Source organism: Xenia sp. Carnegie-2017, unplaced genomic scaffold (assembly GCF_021976095.1).
Source record: "Xenia sp. Carnegie-2017 unplaced genomic scaffold, XeniaSp_v1 HiC_scaffold_23, whole genome shotgun sequence".
NCBI classification, from domain to species: domain Eukaryota; kingdom Metazoa; phylum Cnidaria; class Anthozoa; order Malacalcyonacea; family Xeniidae; genus Xenia; species Xenia sp. Carnegie-2017.
Genome location: NW_025813486.1, coordinates 2319284 through 2334398, shown reverse-complemented (window position 1 = coordinate 2334398; position 15115 = coordinate 2319284). Strand labels below are relative to the sequence as shown.

Below are 15115 nucleotides of genomic sequence, written 5' to 3'. Positions count from 1 at the left end.
TTTTGAATTTTTGATAAAGGTTATCATGAAGATTTTTATGTAATTTTTTTTGCTCTTTTTGTTGACATTTCAAACAGATATTACTAGTCAAGTCAACAATGTATATTGCATGGTACTTTCCTGTACTTATTCTTCACTGTATTATACTAGAAATGCATTTCCAGTGACAAAAACATTTATGTTTTATAATGGCGTTATTGTACCTAGAAGTGCTTGCTTCTAGCGTACATTTTGCATGCTTTATTTCTAAAGAAAAGCAGTCATGTGGATGAATGATTACAATTAAAATATATTTAAGTAGTTAATTCACGGGTTTTAAATTTTTAGAGTAATAGATGGATAATCTAAGATTGCTTTCCGGTAACTTCTTTTTGAAGAAAAATGCCGAAGTATTCCCAAAAATAGAAAAATAGACACAGTCATTTCACATTACTTTATTGACTTCACTAGTTGAATATAAGTCCGCAGTTTTATCCTGGATTATAGCAAGATATTTTATAGACGACTGTAGCGTATGTTTTAATGTGGGGAGACGGTCGGCGACGAAAAATTGAATGTATGATTAATAATAAGGAATTAATATATCAATAACTTGAGTTTTTGCTATCTCCACAAAGCACTATAGTGACGGTTGATATCGATTATTGAAAAGATAAATTGCTATGTACAACATACCCCACAAAAATATCATTGAATGACGAGAATGAAATGTTATCTATGAGAAATCCCACCTAACTACAGGTACAGATGTATTACAACAGCATAATAATGACATAAAGCACCACATACAACGAAAATATGCCAAAGAGCATGCGCAAATGGTATACGGCCGTCACATTTAAACACCGGAACACCTAGGACATAAAATGCTCCGCCAATGATCAACTCTTTTATACCTTTTGCTTCTTCCTATAAAAATCGAGATCAAATAACATAAATTATTTTGGTTAAACAATCCTCGCACAGTACTCATGCTTTGAGAAGAAAGAGAAGTTTCCTTTTATCACTCAGTGCGAAAACAATACATTTCTGGAGAAATGAAAGTGATGTCCAAAATTTTCACGAAATATCAAATATGGAACACTAATCAAAGATTAAATCTTGGACAAACTAAAATATGTATTTTATCAAGATGACAAATTAATAATTCAAATACAGTTCAACTTAGAGTTTATTGTTTGAACCCGGGAGTATTGTTGCATGTTTGTAAATGTAGATCGTCCAGGTTAGTTGAGTCTTGTTGGTGTTGATGTTGACCGACGTTTCCACAACCTTAGGAGGAGTAAGGGTTTGACTGTAAAGATGACTAACACTAGGGTTGTCGAAACGTCAGTTAACATCAACACATTCTCAGGAATAGACTAGCCTGGACGATATCCATCTGAATAAATGAATAATTTATTTCAACACGCGAGCCATTGTCAACATGTGAGTTGTTTTCCACATGAGGCGTGCGAAAATTTTACAGAAATGAATTTTAATAAGAATACTAAATTAACAACAAGTGAGTTGTTTTCCACATGAGGCGTGCGCAAATTTTACAGAAACAAATTTAATAAGAATACTAAATTAACAAAGTACAGTTCCTAAAACATTAAATTACATTCTATAAACTGCAAACTTAGCTAAGTATTTAAATATCACGAAATTATTTGAGAAAGTGAGAAGGGATTCTGTTTTGAAAAGACTTTAGAGAGCATGATTCTCTGAGATCAATAGGTAATGAGTTCCTCATTAGTCGACCATTAAATGCGAGGCTTTTTTTCATGCTATTTGTTCGTGGCTGGGGTAAGCTTAGGGCTCTTTTATGTATAGTTCAATTTAAATTTGCAAAATTAAAGTCAAACTAAAGAAAAACAAAAAACGATATCGTATATTCAATTTTTGCGTAATGATCATTCGTTACATGTTTGTAAATGTAGATCGTCCAGGTTGGTATAGTCCTGAGAAGAACTGTTTTTGTTGTTGTTGACTGACGTTTCGACAACCTTAGCGGTAATCATCTTCGGAGTCAAATGAGGAGTAAACGTCAGGTTAGCCGTATTTGTTATCTGGTTCTTACGTCATTGTATTGTGTGTACAGGAAATGTGTACTGTCATTGTAAATAAGTGTGAAGTGAAATATTTTTATTTTTAGATCATTCGATTCACGATGTGGATCATTGATTGTAATTTGTAATGTTTTTTTACTTTTGTTCGCTGGTAAAGCAATTTTGAAATTTCCACATCAAGTCCAAAACGTACTTTTGAACCTTGGTGCTGAGCATAAAATAACAGAGTTTCATCTTGTGTTGCACGAATTGTTTGATTAAAGAAATGCCAGGAATCTACTTACCACAAAATAAAATAAAAATGAAGGACAAATACCAATAATAAGATAGAGAATAATTTCAATCATTTTGTATCTAAAATGAAGTAGATACCCAGAAAACATTTTAATTGTTATTGTTGATACCCAGAAAACATTTTAATTGTCATTGTTGATACCCAGAAAATATTTTATTTTGTCATTGTTGATGATACTCAGCCATAAAGGTATTTCAAATACTGTATTTTTATAATGCTTACACACAATGAGAGAAAGAACTCTTACTTTTCATGAAAAATGAATGTGTAGAAAATACCAGCTACTGCAGCAAACCATATAAGCCAAGCCACCATAATGCCTTTATCTCCCACATCTTGCAGTAGCAACCTATTAGGAAAACATCACAGAAATTTCTGCACAATCAATGGTTAAGACATGAGAAACAGAACAAATTTTATCAGATTAAAACTTTGATTTATAAGTAAACAAACAAAGATGATTTTGTCAGATCAATATACTAATTTACAATGAAAACACTTTAGGAGAATTGTAAATTCCATACAAGAATACATGTTTAATACATATAGGTACTACAGGTATCAAAACTTAGAGCTACTTAACTTGTACTTCCACAAGTGTAGTGCTAGATTATGGTGATATCCATAATCATCCATACCTTATCCCAACCTACCCACAAACTTTCCAAAAAAAGGTAACTCATAAACCTAAAGAAAACCAGACTCTTTGGGCAAAGTGCTTACACTGCAATGAAATTAAAGTATAGATGCTTTCATTTTAAGAGGTATGGGCTGAAAACCAAAAAGGGTGGTGTGACTTTATGGCTACGTATACAACCTTCATTCTGAAGACTGTAATTTCACATAAACATACTTAGCACAAATAATAAAAACTCAACACTATTTCGTACCATGGCATGTATGAAGCTGCAATAAAAGCATAGATGACAGAACGATCACCAAGATGAAGAAGCAAACGTATTTTCCTGGTAAAAAGCAGTTTCATTTGAAGCATATTGAACATTAAAGGACAGTAGGTCTACAACAAGAATTGTTTAATGCTTGAAAAAATTTTACCTGTAACTTTTTAACAAAGATACACCATGAAAGAGTGACGAGACCAAAAATAGAAAAAATAACCCACTGCCATAGAGCCAAGCAACAGATTTCTGTATTGATGTTTTTGCAAGATGAGAAAGAAAAAATGCCCCAAAGATGGATGGTAAGATAAAAACCTATGGTGATTAAAACAGTTTTAATTATCATTCCTAGTAAAAATTGACAGAATATACTTCATTCAGTTAGTTCAATCATAAAGTTTTATTAAAACTAAAACTTCGATCCACCACATCTCCCTGGATCACAATTTAAAACTAGGCAACATAAACAAAATTCAGGGGGGTGACTACAACCCCATTGTCATTTCACAATGAACCTTACACTATGAGTTATGCAATTGGCTATCTGCTCTTCATCTGTTGGACAATATGCTTGGTTTCTTTTGGCAGGGGGGTTCATATACCTATAACAGATAAACACATGTTTGAATTCTACATCACGTCCGCCTACATTTTAGGTGTGCTTCGAATACCTTCCTAAAGCAGTTTTCGCAAAAACCATTCTTCACAATGATGGTTTTCAATACACAAATGCACTTATCAATACATAAAGATCTCTTATTGGCACAATATTATTAATTTATTACAATCATAGCTGTATAACTCGACTTCGTTACATTACGATCATAATTTATTTAATAACATATAATTTATGATTACCAGATTGATGAAATTGTATAATTTATCATAATTACGTTCTTGTCATTTTTCCATGGCGATTTGGAATGGAACTTCCTGTACAAGTGGTATTTCAGTATTCAAGCATAAAAAATATGTTAAAAAACATTTACATCCAGTAGAAGATGGGATAATTTCACTTCTTTTACTATCATTTTAATAAACAATCACTTTCTTTTGAATGAAAAGCTGTGTAAAGACGTTTAGAAAGTTCAGGACCAATCCTTCGGCTCGTAGCAGTAGATCCACCACCGCGTCGAACCTGTGGAATTTATTAAAAAAAAAAAACATACGAAAATTCGAGCGTCCTAAAATATGAACATTTTAAATGATTGAACTAACCAAAATATCTTGAAGCAGGAACATTCCTTCATCCTTAGATTGACATTTATCATAAGTTTGTTTCAGTATTTGTGGTGATGGAAATCGAGAAACGATAGCAGCCGCCATATCAGGAGAGACATTATTCAACTGTTCAATTTGTTGACGCCAAACATTTATTAAACCTTTACCGTCTTTCGAAACCTGTTATTTAAAAAGACTTTTTATTCATATTTTCTTTGACAGCAACGTCAATTTGACAACAACTGTAAAGGCGATCAAAAAGGAACGATAACTGGAATAAATTTAAAATTAATCTTTCAAGGTTTAAACTCGAGTTGGCGTAGATTCTCCATGTTAGTGCAATCCTGAGAAGAACTGTTGGTGTTGACAGCAATGTCGACATTTCTAACATGTTAGTGCAATCCTGAGAAGAACTGTTGGTGTTGACAGCAATGTCGACATTTCTAACATGTTAGTGCAATCCTGAGAAGAACTGTTGGTGTTGACAGCAATGTCGACATTTCTAACATGTTAGTGCAATCCTGAGAAGAACTGTTGGTGTTGACAGCAATGTCGACATTTCTAACATGTTAGTGCAATCCTGAGAAGAACTGTTGGTGTTGACAGCAATGTCGACATTTCTAACATGTTAGTGCAATCCTGAGAAGAACTGTTGGTGTTGACAGCAATGTCGACATTTCTAACATGTTAGTGCAATCCTGAGAAGAACTGTTGGTGTTGACAGCAATGTCGACATTTCTAACATGTTAGTGCAATCCTGAGATGAACTGTTGGTGTTGACAGCAATGTCGACATTTCTAACATGTTAGTGCAATCCTGAGATGAACTGTTGGTGTTGACAGCAATGTCGACATTTCTAACATGTTAGTGCAATCCTGAGATGAACTGTTAGTGTTGACAGCAATGTCGACATTTCTAACATGTTAGTGCAATCCTGAGAAGAACTGTTGGTGTTGACAGCAATGTCGACATTTCTAACATGTTAGTGCAATCCTGAGATGAACTGTTGGTGTTGACAGCAATGTCGACATTTCTAACATGTTAGTGCAATCCTGAGAAGAACTGTTGGTGTTGACAGCAATGTCGACATTTCTAACATGTTAGTGCAATCCTGAGATGAACTGTTGGTGTTGACAGCAATGTCGACATTTCTAACATGTTAGTGCAATCCTGAGATGAACTGTTAGTGTTGACAGCAATGTCGACATTTCTAACATGTTAGTGCAATCCTGAGAAGAACTGTTGGTGTTGACAGCAATGTCGACATTTCTAACATGTTAGTGCAATCCTGAGAAGAACTGTTGGTGTTGACAGCAATGTCGACATTTCTAACATGTTAGTGCAATCCTGAGAAGAACTGTTGGTGTTGACAGCAATGTCGACATTTCTAACATGTTAGTGCAATCCTGAGAAGAACTGTTGGTGTTGACAGCAATGTCGACATTTCTAACATGTTAGTGCAATCCTGAGAAGAACTGTTGGTGTTGACAGCAATGTCGACATTTCTAACATGTTAGTGCAATCCTGAGAAGAACTGTTGGTGTTGACAGCAATGTCGACATTTCTAACATGTTAGTGCAATCCTGAGAAGAACTGTTGGTGTTGACAGCAATGTCGACATTTCTAACATGTTAGTGCAATCCTGAGATGAACTGTTAGTGTTGACAGCAGTGTCGACATTTCTAACGGTAATCAACCTTGGAATCAAGGGACTTGACTACTGTTTAGGACGTCAAAACGTTAGCTAACACCAACATCGACATTCATTAATTTTTACTTTAAGAAAGCACAACCATTACTTATGAAATGAATGACCAATGATACATAGAATAATACATAAGTACTTGCATATCATGTCTTTTCATTGAAATGTCAAAAGAGATGTATCCAGGACTCTGAAAATGACTACAGCTAAGGTTGTCGAAACGTCAGTCAACAACAACAAAAACAGTCCTTCTCAGGACTATACCAACCTGGACGATCTACATTTACAAACATGTAACGATACTTCCGGGTTTAAACCATTTACTTTATTAGAGACGTATCCTATTTTGAATTTAGGACACGATACCTAAACGATTTAAAATGGCTTAGATCTTTGAATAAACATCGTTATCTGCATTCATATTTCAAGAATGATACATGAAATATGACCGACGTTTTTGCTTTGATTATAGGTTAATATCCCTACAAAACATCGATAATCAACGACTGTCCAGAAAGTGGGAAGACTGTAATAGGGAAAATCAATTAGAAAAATACTTGAACATTTTCGTGTGAAAACCTCTAACCGAATTAAAAACTTGTGTGTTTTTGAGCAACCTTTCCAATTAAAGTTATGGAAAGATTTTATGTTTCTATCTTTGTAATGTTCAATGTATGGGGAACTAAATGTAAGCAAAGCATAAACAGGTTTTACCTTTAATGAGGTCTTGTCCAAACAATCTAAAGAAAATCCACTGCTGTCTGTGAGAGATTTTCTTGAATGAAAAATTAAAGTAAATTATTTCTGATTGCAATAAAGTGCAAAAGGCTTGTTCAAAATAAGCATGGAGGGGATATAGGGGGAAGGTAGGGGGATGATAGGGGAAGGTAGGGGGATGATAGGGGAAGGTAAGGGGATGATAGGGGGATGATAGGAGGAGGACATAGGAAAACACCGGAAGAAGGCGAGGGGGAAGAGAAAATGAATTCGTTTGACGTACTTATAAGGTTTCTCAGCAACAGCTCTTGTAAACACAGCAATCTTCATCGCCAGATCATCGTTATTTTCACAGTGATACACACATATATTTGTTTTTATCTGCAATTCAATTAAAGCTTCTTCAATATCTGTTGTAGATACTTTAAACACATCGTCAACTTTCTTTCTTCTTCGCTTTTTTTTACCATCATCTACAGGAGCCTCACCAGTGGCCATAACACGAAAAGATCTTTGTTTTTTCAACTTCACATTCCTAACATCACAAAATCATTAAAATTTTCACTATTTCTTCTCTCACTCGAAACTAAAGCATCTGAAGAATATTTTCGCATACAAATGATATCTAATAAAGTTTCACAATTTTTTTACCTTAAATATTTTTCCATTCCCTTCACAAAAATAGTGATTTTCTTTCCTACATACACGTGTTTTACATGTTTAACAAAATCAAGCAAAGTTTTTCGACGTTCGTCCAGGTTTACCTGTCTGTCAACATAATCCTTAATAAAACATAAACATCAGTTGTAAATACATCATCATTAAATACATTCAGCATTCCTGAACAACAAAATACATTACGCAACTTTTCGTCAAATAAAGCGCTTTGATTGGCCAATAAAATGCATTACGTAACATTTCGTCATATAGAGCGCTTTAATTGGCCAATAAAATACATTACGTAACATTTCGTCAAATAGAGCGCTTTAATTGGCCAATAAAATACATTACGTAACATTTCGTCATATAGAGCGCTTTAATAGGCCAATAAAATGTATTATGTAACATTTCGTCATATAGAGCGCTTTGATTGGCCAATAAAATGTATTATGTAACATTTCGTCATATAGAGCGCTTTAATTGGCCAATAAAATGTATTATGTAACATTTCGTCAAATAGAGCGCTTTGATTGGCCAATAAAATGTATTTCGTAACATTTCGTCATATAGAGCGCTTTAATAGGCCAATAAAATGTATTATGTAACATTTCGTCATATAGAGCGCTTTGATTGGCCAATAAAATGTATTTCGTAACATTTCGTCATATAGAGGGCTTTGATTGGCCAATAAAATGTATTACGTAACATTTCGTCATATAGAGCGCTTTGATTGGCCAATAAAATGTATTATGTAACATTTCGTCATATAGAGCGCTTTGATTGGCTATAAAGCATTTTTGGAGGACCATTAAGAGAAAAAGTAAACAAAGTTTTTTAAAAAAGCAGAAAAACTTCAATCATGGCATAGTAGCAATAGGCTATAACAAAAACAGTCAGGAACGACAAAACAATATCCAACATGAATTCATTAAATTCTAATAAATACAAGAGCTACACTTTTTTTCTAAAAAAAATCATCCCTAACAATAAGACCTTGGTCCGACAGTTTAATGAAACAATGAAAAATAATTTCCTACCTGTTTGGATGAGAAGATCATTTCTACAAATTGCTCAGCAAGTAAAACAACGATCACGTGATTTTCTTCTGACGTGTGGTTTGACGTCATTATCTATCGTTATGAATAATTAATGATCACGTGATTTTCTTCTGATGTGAAATTGATGTAAAGATGACCTTTCGTACGTAAATATAATTAACATTTTCTACATCATCATTTACCGTTAAATCGTCATCTTTCACCGTATGTTCAAAAATTTCCCTCTGCCACGTGACACTTCGTGGAAATAGTTGTGACGTTATGACGTAATTTATGTCCCACGAGGTTAACTTTTCAAGAATTACATTGCGACAGTCCTTGTGACCAGCAGTTTGTGAGGAAACTTCATCAAGTAGCAGCGCTGGGTCCAAAGAAGCTGTCACATACTGAAAAATATATCAAATTAAAGTTGCCTATCCTCAACACTCTTTATCTCCTCCTATATAAAAAAACAGCCCTTTATAAATACCTTAAGACAACCATCTAGCTGGTTAGAATTTTTTGTCAATCTCTCAGCCTGAAATATACAGATTTCTTTTATTTTTAACAAGTCAACACCATTTTATAACACTGGGGATCGCATGGTACATGGAGGGGTTGAAGTAACCTCTGAAATATACACATTTCTTTTATTTTTAACAAATCAACACCATTTTATGACACTGGGGATGGCATGGTACATGGAGGGGTTGCAGTATCTTCTATAAGGGGAATCTTCAACCTACCTCCTGTCAAAAGAATTTGATAAAAATGACAAAAATTTAAAAAAATTACGACCACTCAACCTTTCTTTGCATTTGTTCTTTTTCTTTTTGCAATTTCTTCTCCTGAACTACTGTTGCCTTTTCATTCTTAAGTCTTTGTTTTTCCTGAAATTTTACCAACCTTTCCTTCTCTTTGGTTGCTTTCTTTAACTAAATTGAACACAGTTAATGGAGCTCAACTACATGTAGCCATAACTATCAATACATGTAGCCATAACTATCAATACATGTAGCCATAACTATCAATACATGTAGCCATAACTATCACTACATGTAGCCATAACTATCAATAAATGTAGCCATAATTATCAATACATGTAGCCATAACTATCACTGCATGTAGCCATAACTATCACTACATGTAGCTATAACTATCAATACATGTAGCCATAACTATCAATACATGTAGCCATAACTATCAATACATGTAGCCATAACTATCAATACATGTAGCCATAACTATCAATACATGTAGCCATAACTATCAATACATGTAGCCATAACTATCAATACATGTAGCCATAACAATCAATAAATGTAGCCATAACTATCAATACATGTAGCCATAACTATCACTACATGTAGCCATAACTATCAATACATGTAGCCATAGCTATCACTACATGTAGCCATAACTATCAATACATGTAGCCATAGCTATCACTACATGTAGCCATAACTATTAATACATGTAGCCATAACTATCACTACATGTAGCCATAACTATCAATACATGTAGCCATAACTATCAACACATGTAGCCATAACTATCAATACATGTAGCTATAACTATCAATACATGTAGCCATAACTATCAATACATGTAGCCATAACTATCAATACATGTAGCTATAACTATCAATACATGTAGCCATAACTATCACTACATGTAGCCATATCTATCACTACATGTAGCCATAACTATCAATACATGTAGCCATAACTATCAATACATGTAGCCATAACTATCAATACATGTAGCCATAACTATCACTACATGTAGCCATAACTATCACTACATGTAGCCATAACTATCAATACATGTAGCCATAACTATCACTACATGTAGCCATAACTATCACTACATGTAGCCATAACTATCAATACATGTAGCCATAACTATCAATACATGTAGCCATAACTATCACTACATGTAGCCATAACTATCACTACATGTAGCCATAACTATCAATACATGTAGCCATAACTATCAATACATGTAGCCATAATTATCAATACATGTAGCCATAACTATCACTGCATGTAGCCATAACTATCAATACATGTAGCCATAACTATCAATACATGCAGCCATAACTATCAATACATGTAGCCATAATTATCAATACATGTAGCCATAACTATTAATACATGTAGCCATAACTATCAATACATATAGCCATAACTATCAATACATGTAGCTATAACTATCACTACATGTAGCCATAACTATCAATACATGTAGCTATAACTATCAATACATGTAGCCATAACTATCAATACATGTAGCCATAACTATCAACACATGTAGCCATAACTATTAATACATGTAGCCATAACTATCAATACATATAGCCATAACTATCAATACATGTAGCTATAACTATCACTACATGTAGCCATAACTATCAATACATGTAGCTATAACTATCAATACATGTAGCCATAACTATCAATACATGTAGCCATAACTATCAACACATGTACCCCACTAATCCAATCAAAAATTCATACAATAGTAAGATACATACGATTGCTTCTCTTTTCTTTTCTTCTATTTCTTCTTTCGTTCTTTTTCTTCTTTTTGTGCCAGGTTCATCTTGAGATTCACAATTATCCACTGTTATCCCATAAGTCTTTGAGCTACAGCTATCTACTTCAGTTTCATCAACATGACCATTTGTACAGTTTGTCTTATTTGTATGTACTTGGAAATCAATTGAAGTCTTTACAGAGCTGTTACTTTTATCTTGGCATGGTGAAGAATTGGAATTTTTAGTGTTGATATCAAAAACTGGCTTTAGTAAAATAGAGTCATCAAGAACTTCATCAGTTGAATCTTTTTCTGTTGACAATCCAAGATAAGGCATTTTTTTAAGGTTAGTATATTTTATAGCGCCATCTTCGGTTTTGTTATCGTTCAATTCGTCATAGTCTAACGAAATTGTTATCGGAGAAACACTTCGTTTTGATGGTAATAATGAAGATTTAATACCAAGCTGAAAAATTAATTATACTCTTATCTATTTAGGTTATTTACTTTAAAAACAAGAACATAAAATAAAAGACTTACCTTACCATCCAAAGCATTATTTAAAGTTGTTTCAAAATCCATCGTAAAGTTTAAATCATTTTCAACTTCCTTTGGGTCAGCTTCCGGACATAGCAAAAGAACCTGCTCTATTTGAGACTCCATTACAGTATATAAATTGCTGTGATTTTTATTCAAAAAAAGATAATTGACAAATCCTTCTATTACAAAACAAAATACAAAACACTACACAACGTGTACTACGCCATTTTAAAAACTCGCGCAAAAGTTTATCAATCGTGTGATTCGTGTGAAAACACGCGCGTGACACTCAACAGTCGACAAGCGGGGGGGAGCATGAGAAAAAATGCTAAGTGAGATGACCCACATAAAGAGTTACATAAATTCGAATATTTTTCACAATTTTTTAAGGCTTTGTAAATTTCTTTCAACCATGTCGATTTCAGTAATCAGGCCTAGTGAGCCCCAGTGCTCCCATTGCCATTTGTCTTCTGTTCCTAGTAAGACATGGTATTGTCTTATTTGCAATTTCACACATCGCTCTCAAATGATTTACCATCAATTGATAAATGAACTACGCTGTCCTTTTCAGTTGCTTCCATTTGGTGATTGTTCATCCTATGCGTCTTAGTAAGCTCTTGGTTTGTTAAATTTTTTTGAGTTTTTCTGTCAGAGTTAAGTAAAACATTGAGTTCTTCTTCGTCTTTTGACATATCATAACTATCTTCATTTTCTTTATTTGAACCCTTTACAAACAATTCAGAGCGGTTTGTGTTCATTCTTTCGTTGGAAATCGATGTTTGCGAAGGGCTCACAGGAGCGCGAGAAATTTCATTAACAGAAGTCAAATCTTCACATTGCAAAGAAGGATTATTCGACACACAAGCTTCTTGATTGGAAGATTCAATATGCGAGTTCGACTGCATCCCTTCATTAGATTCATCCTCGTCACATAATGTATTTTCCTCCAAATGTTTCATCAAAACGGCGACGACAATATTGAGGAGGATAAATTGTGTTATAAGAACAAATGAAAAGAAAAAGACAGGAGCAATATTATTGATGATAACACATCCCTCTCTTTCACCAGAATTGCATATTTTTGAGCTCATTGTGTCCTAAAGAAAACAAATTTTAAAGTATTCTATATAATATCATTCTTAACGTTTCTCGAAGATCAAACAAGATGCCCTATCGTCAATCTTTCTAAAGGTCGTAAGAAATCACGCTTTATCAGCACTCTTCCTGAAGATCATACATGATCTAGATTGCTCTACACAATCTCTTTAGTTTTTAGAAAGAACAAAATTTCATCAATTGTTCATAATCTTACCTGTAATATTCCAATCCAGTTGTCTCCTGTAGATACACGAAACAAGGTTAAAACAGAGTAGCCAAAATTTTGAAAGTGTGCATGTGTGTCATCTAAACCATTACATTCGTTTTTTTTACAAGCTAAAAATAAAACAAAATCATAAAATTAATTTGTACTTCTCCAAGATCATGAGAACAATAAATAAAGGTATTTATTTTCACTTACATATACGACCGAACAACTCCATTCCTAAAGCTCCAAAAATGAAAAAAACAAGAACATAAAGAATTCCTAAGTTGGTGACCTAGAAAACCAGAGATGTTAAATAGACAATGTTGAACAAAATTTATGAAAATAGTCTATAAAGATTCTTCAGAAATTTGTAGACATGTATTTTAACTTGCCTGTGGTAATGCTTTACCGATGGCTTTCAACAAAGAACGGATTCCTTCTGCTCTTTTCAAAAGCTTCAACACTGATAAAAAAAAAACAAATATTTATAGTAATCCTAACCAAAGAAGCCAACAAATGACAGCGTCACTCACTATATGCGTTAATTGTATAAAAAATCTTGACAACATGCGCTCAATCGTAAATATAATAGTTTAATTTCAGTTACCTCTAGTTATCCTAAGAACTCTTATAACACGTATGATAGTTGGATTGATCCGTAGATCAGATGTTGCTAACTCATCTAATATAATCCCACCAATTGACAAGATTACAATGAACATATCAAAACAATTCCAACTAATAATGAGAAGAAAAAATATTTCTCAAAAGCCATCGTTAATGCTGCAGGATTTCTATTTTTAAAGTTCTACGAAATCAAATTCATTTAGCTACCTGTCTTTAAAATAATTTCTTATTCCAAAAGCGATTAATTTAAGAACTGCTTCCAACACGAACAAGAAAGTGAATATATAGTTTGCGTATTGTAAACACAAGGTCAACATCTGAAAGGAGAGAGAGTATAGTTCAAGAAATATACAACAACAGCCAGTGAACAACCTTGTTCAATGACTTGACCAATCCACCCTTCCGATGTGTAAAACGTGTCAAAAATAAGAGATGAGAATACAAAATTCGGACAATCAAATGGCCGGACATAGTATTGTATATGTAGAATAGTGATAATAAAATAGAAGGAAGATGCTCTTAAACAATTTAAAAATCTTATTTTAAAAATACATAACGACTAATAGTAATGGCAGAATGTGTAAAAGTAACATTGTCACAGATATTATAAGTGCCGTAACAAAGTGTTGATGGGTTTGATATGCATTTGTCAAAACAAGCTTAAGAAGACAAAGAGCATGCCAGTAATACATGATTGAAAATTTGCTAAGCGAATATACAAACACCAATTTTAGAGCTCACTCTGTCGTAAATTAATAGAAAATAAATCTGAGCATGCGCAGTCAACTCCACAAACTCTCCAAGTTCATGGTCATGGCAATGACCAACTGTATGTACTAGTAACGGTTATGGAGTAATTAGCTTGATCAGTCACAAATTTTGTAATAAATCATCTGCGCATGCGCAGTCTGTTTCAGCATACGCAGTCGACTTGACTAGCTGCACTAGTTCATTATTATGGCAACGACCAACTGAATCTATTAGCACCGATTTTGAAGTAAATACCATGCTTAGTATCAATTTAATAGAGAAATCATCTGCGCATACGCTCGAGCTTGCGCAGTTCACTCGACTAATAGTTCATAATCATGGCAACGACTAACTATATCTACTTGCACTAAATTTGTACCAATTAACTCACTTAGTCGCAAATTATCAAAGAAATCAACTAGGCATGCGCAGTAGTTACATTAATTATACCACAATTTTCGTAAGCCTTTGAATTTTGGTATATAAATATAAAGCCACTATTAAGTATAGTAGTGGAAGCAGTGGAAGCACCCATCTTCAACTAGCAGTGGAAGCTGGGTGCGATGTACTATGCAGTGGCTTAGGGGCCCACACTTCGGTGACGACCGCAATCTCCCTGCGTACCCCGAGCAAAGCCTATCGTAGGCGATCTCGGCGTCTGATGGGCGGAAGCTTGCTATTGCATCTCCCAAGTAGGATAGCGTGGAGGGGCCGAAATCTCCTACCGAAACGTTAACATGCGGCGTTCTAGTGCCTTGCGCTAAAGAAG

General features: G+C 34.0%; 3 protein-coding genes across 5 annotated transcripts in view; all 3 read right to left on the bottom strand.

The window, feature by feature from the left end:
• Window positions 1-419: 419 nt before the first annotated feature.
• Window positions 420-4061, bottom strand: LOC124447672 (monocyte to macrophage differentiation factor 2-like). Its single transcript, XM_046998641.1, has 7 exons — window positions 3917-4061; window positions 3766-3847; window positions 3403-3560; window positions 3237-3311; window positions 2594-2695; window positions 2336-2405; window positions 420-909 (listed from the first exon to the last, which is right to left on the bottom strand). The coding sequence occupies exons 1-7, from the start codon at window positions 3943-3945 to the stop codon at window positions 736-738; spliced, it is 690 nt and encodes a 229-aa protein (XP_046854597.1). The 5' UTR covers window positions 3946-4061; the 3' UTR covers window positions 420-735.
• Window positions 4005-11863, bottom strand: LOC124447670 (crossover junction endonuclease EME1-like). Of its 2 annotated transcripts, none has more exons than XM_046998638.1 (11): window positions 11664-11863; window positions 11122-11589; window positions 9392-9520; window positions 9076-9123; window positions 8789-8992; window positions 8586-8678; window positions 7540-7670; window positions 7172-7423; window positions 6886-6946; window positions 4464-4646; window positions 4005-4383 (listed from the first exon to the last, which is right to left on the bottom strand). In XM_046998638.1, the coding sequence occupies exons 1-11, from the start codon at window positions 11784-11786 to the stop codon at window positions 4273-4275; spliced, it is 1803 nt and encodes a 600-aa protein (XP_046854594.1). In that variant the 5' UTR covers window positions 11787-11863; the 3' UTR covers window positions 4005-4272. The 2 variants fall into 2 exon arrangements, with proteins under 2 accessions (XP_046854594.1, XP_046854595.1); XM_046998639.1 differs by having other exon boundaries at window positions 11669-11776.
• Window positions 11786-15115, bottom strand: part of LOC124447668 (voltage-dependent T-type calcium channel subunit alpha-1I-like) — a 10941-nt gene continuing 7611 nt past the window's right edge. For both annotated transcript variants that reach the window (XM_046998634.1, XM_046998635.1), the window contains 6 exons: window positions 13804-13913; window positions 13577-13707; window positions 13362-13432; window positions 13183-13261; window positions 12976-13097; window positions 11786-12760 (listed from right to left, as the gene is read on the bottom strand). In XM_046998634.1, the coding sequence (XP_046854590.1) occupies window positions 12173-12760; window positions 12976-13097; window positions 13183-13261; window positions 13362-13432; window positions 13577-13707; window positions 13804-13913 (1101 nt within the window). In that variant the 3' untranslated portion in view covers window positions 11786-12172. The remainder of the gene's footprint in view (window positions 12761-12975; window positions 13098-13182; window positions 13262-13361; window positions 13433-13576; window positions 13708-13803; window positions 13914-15115) is intronic.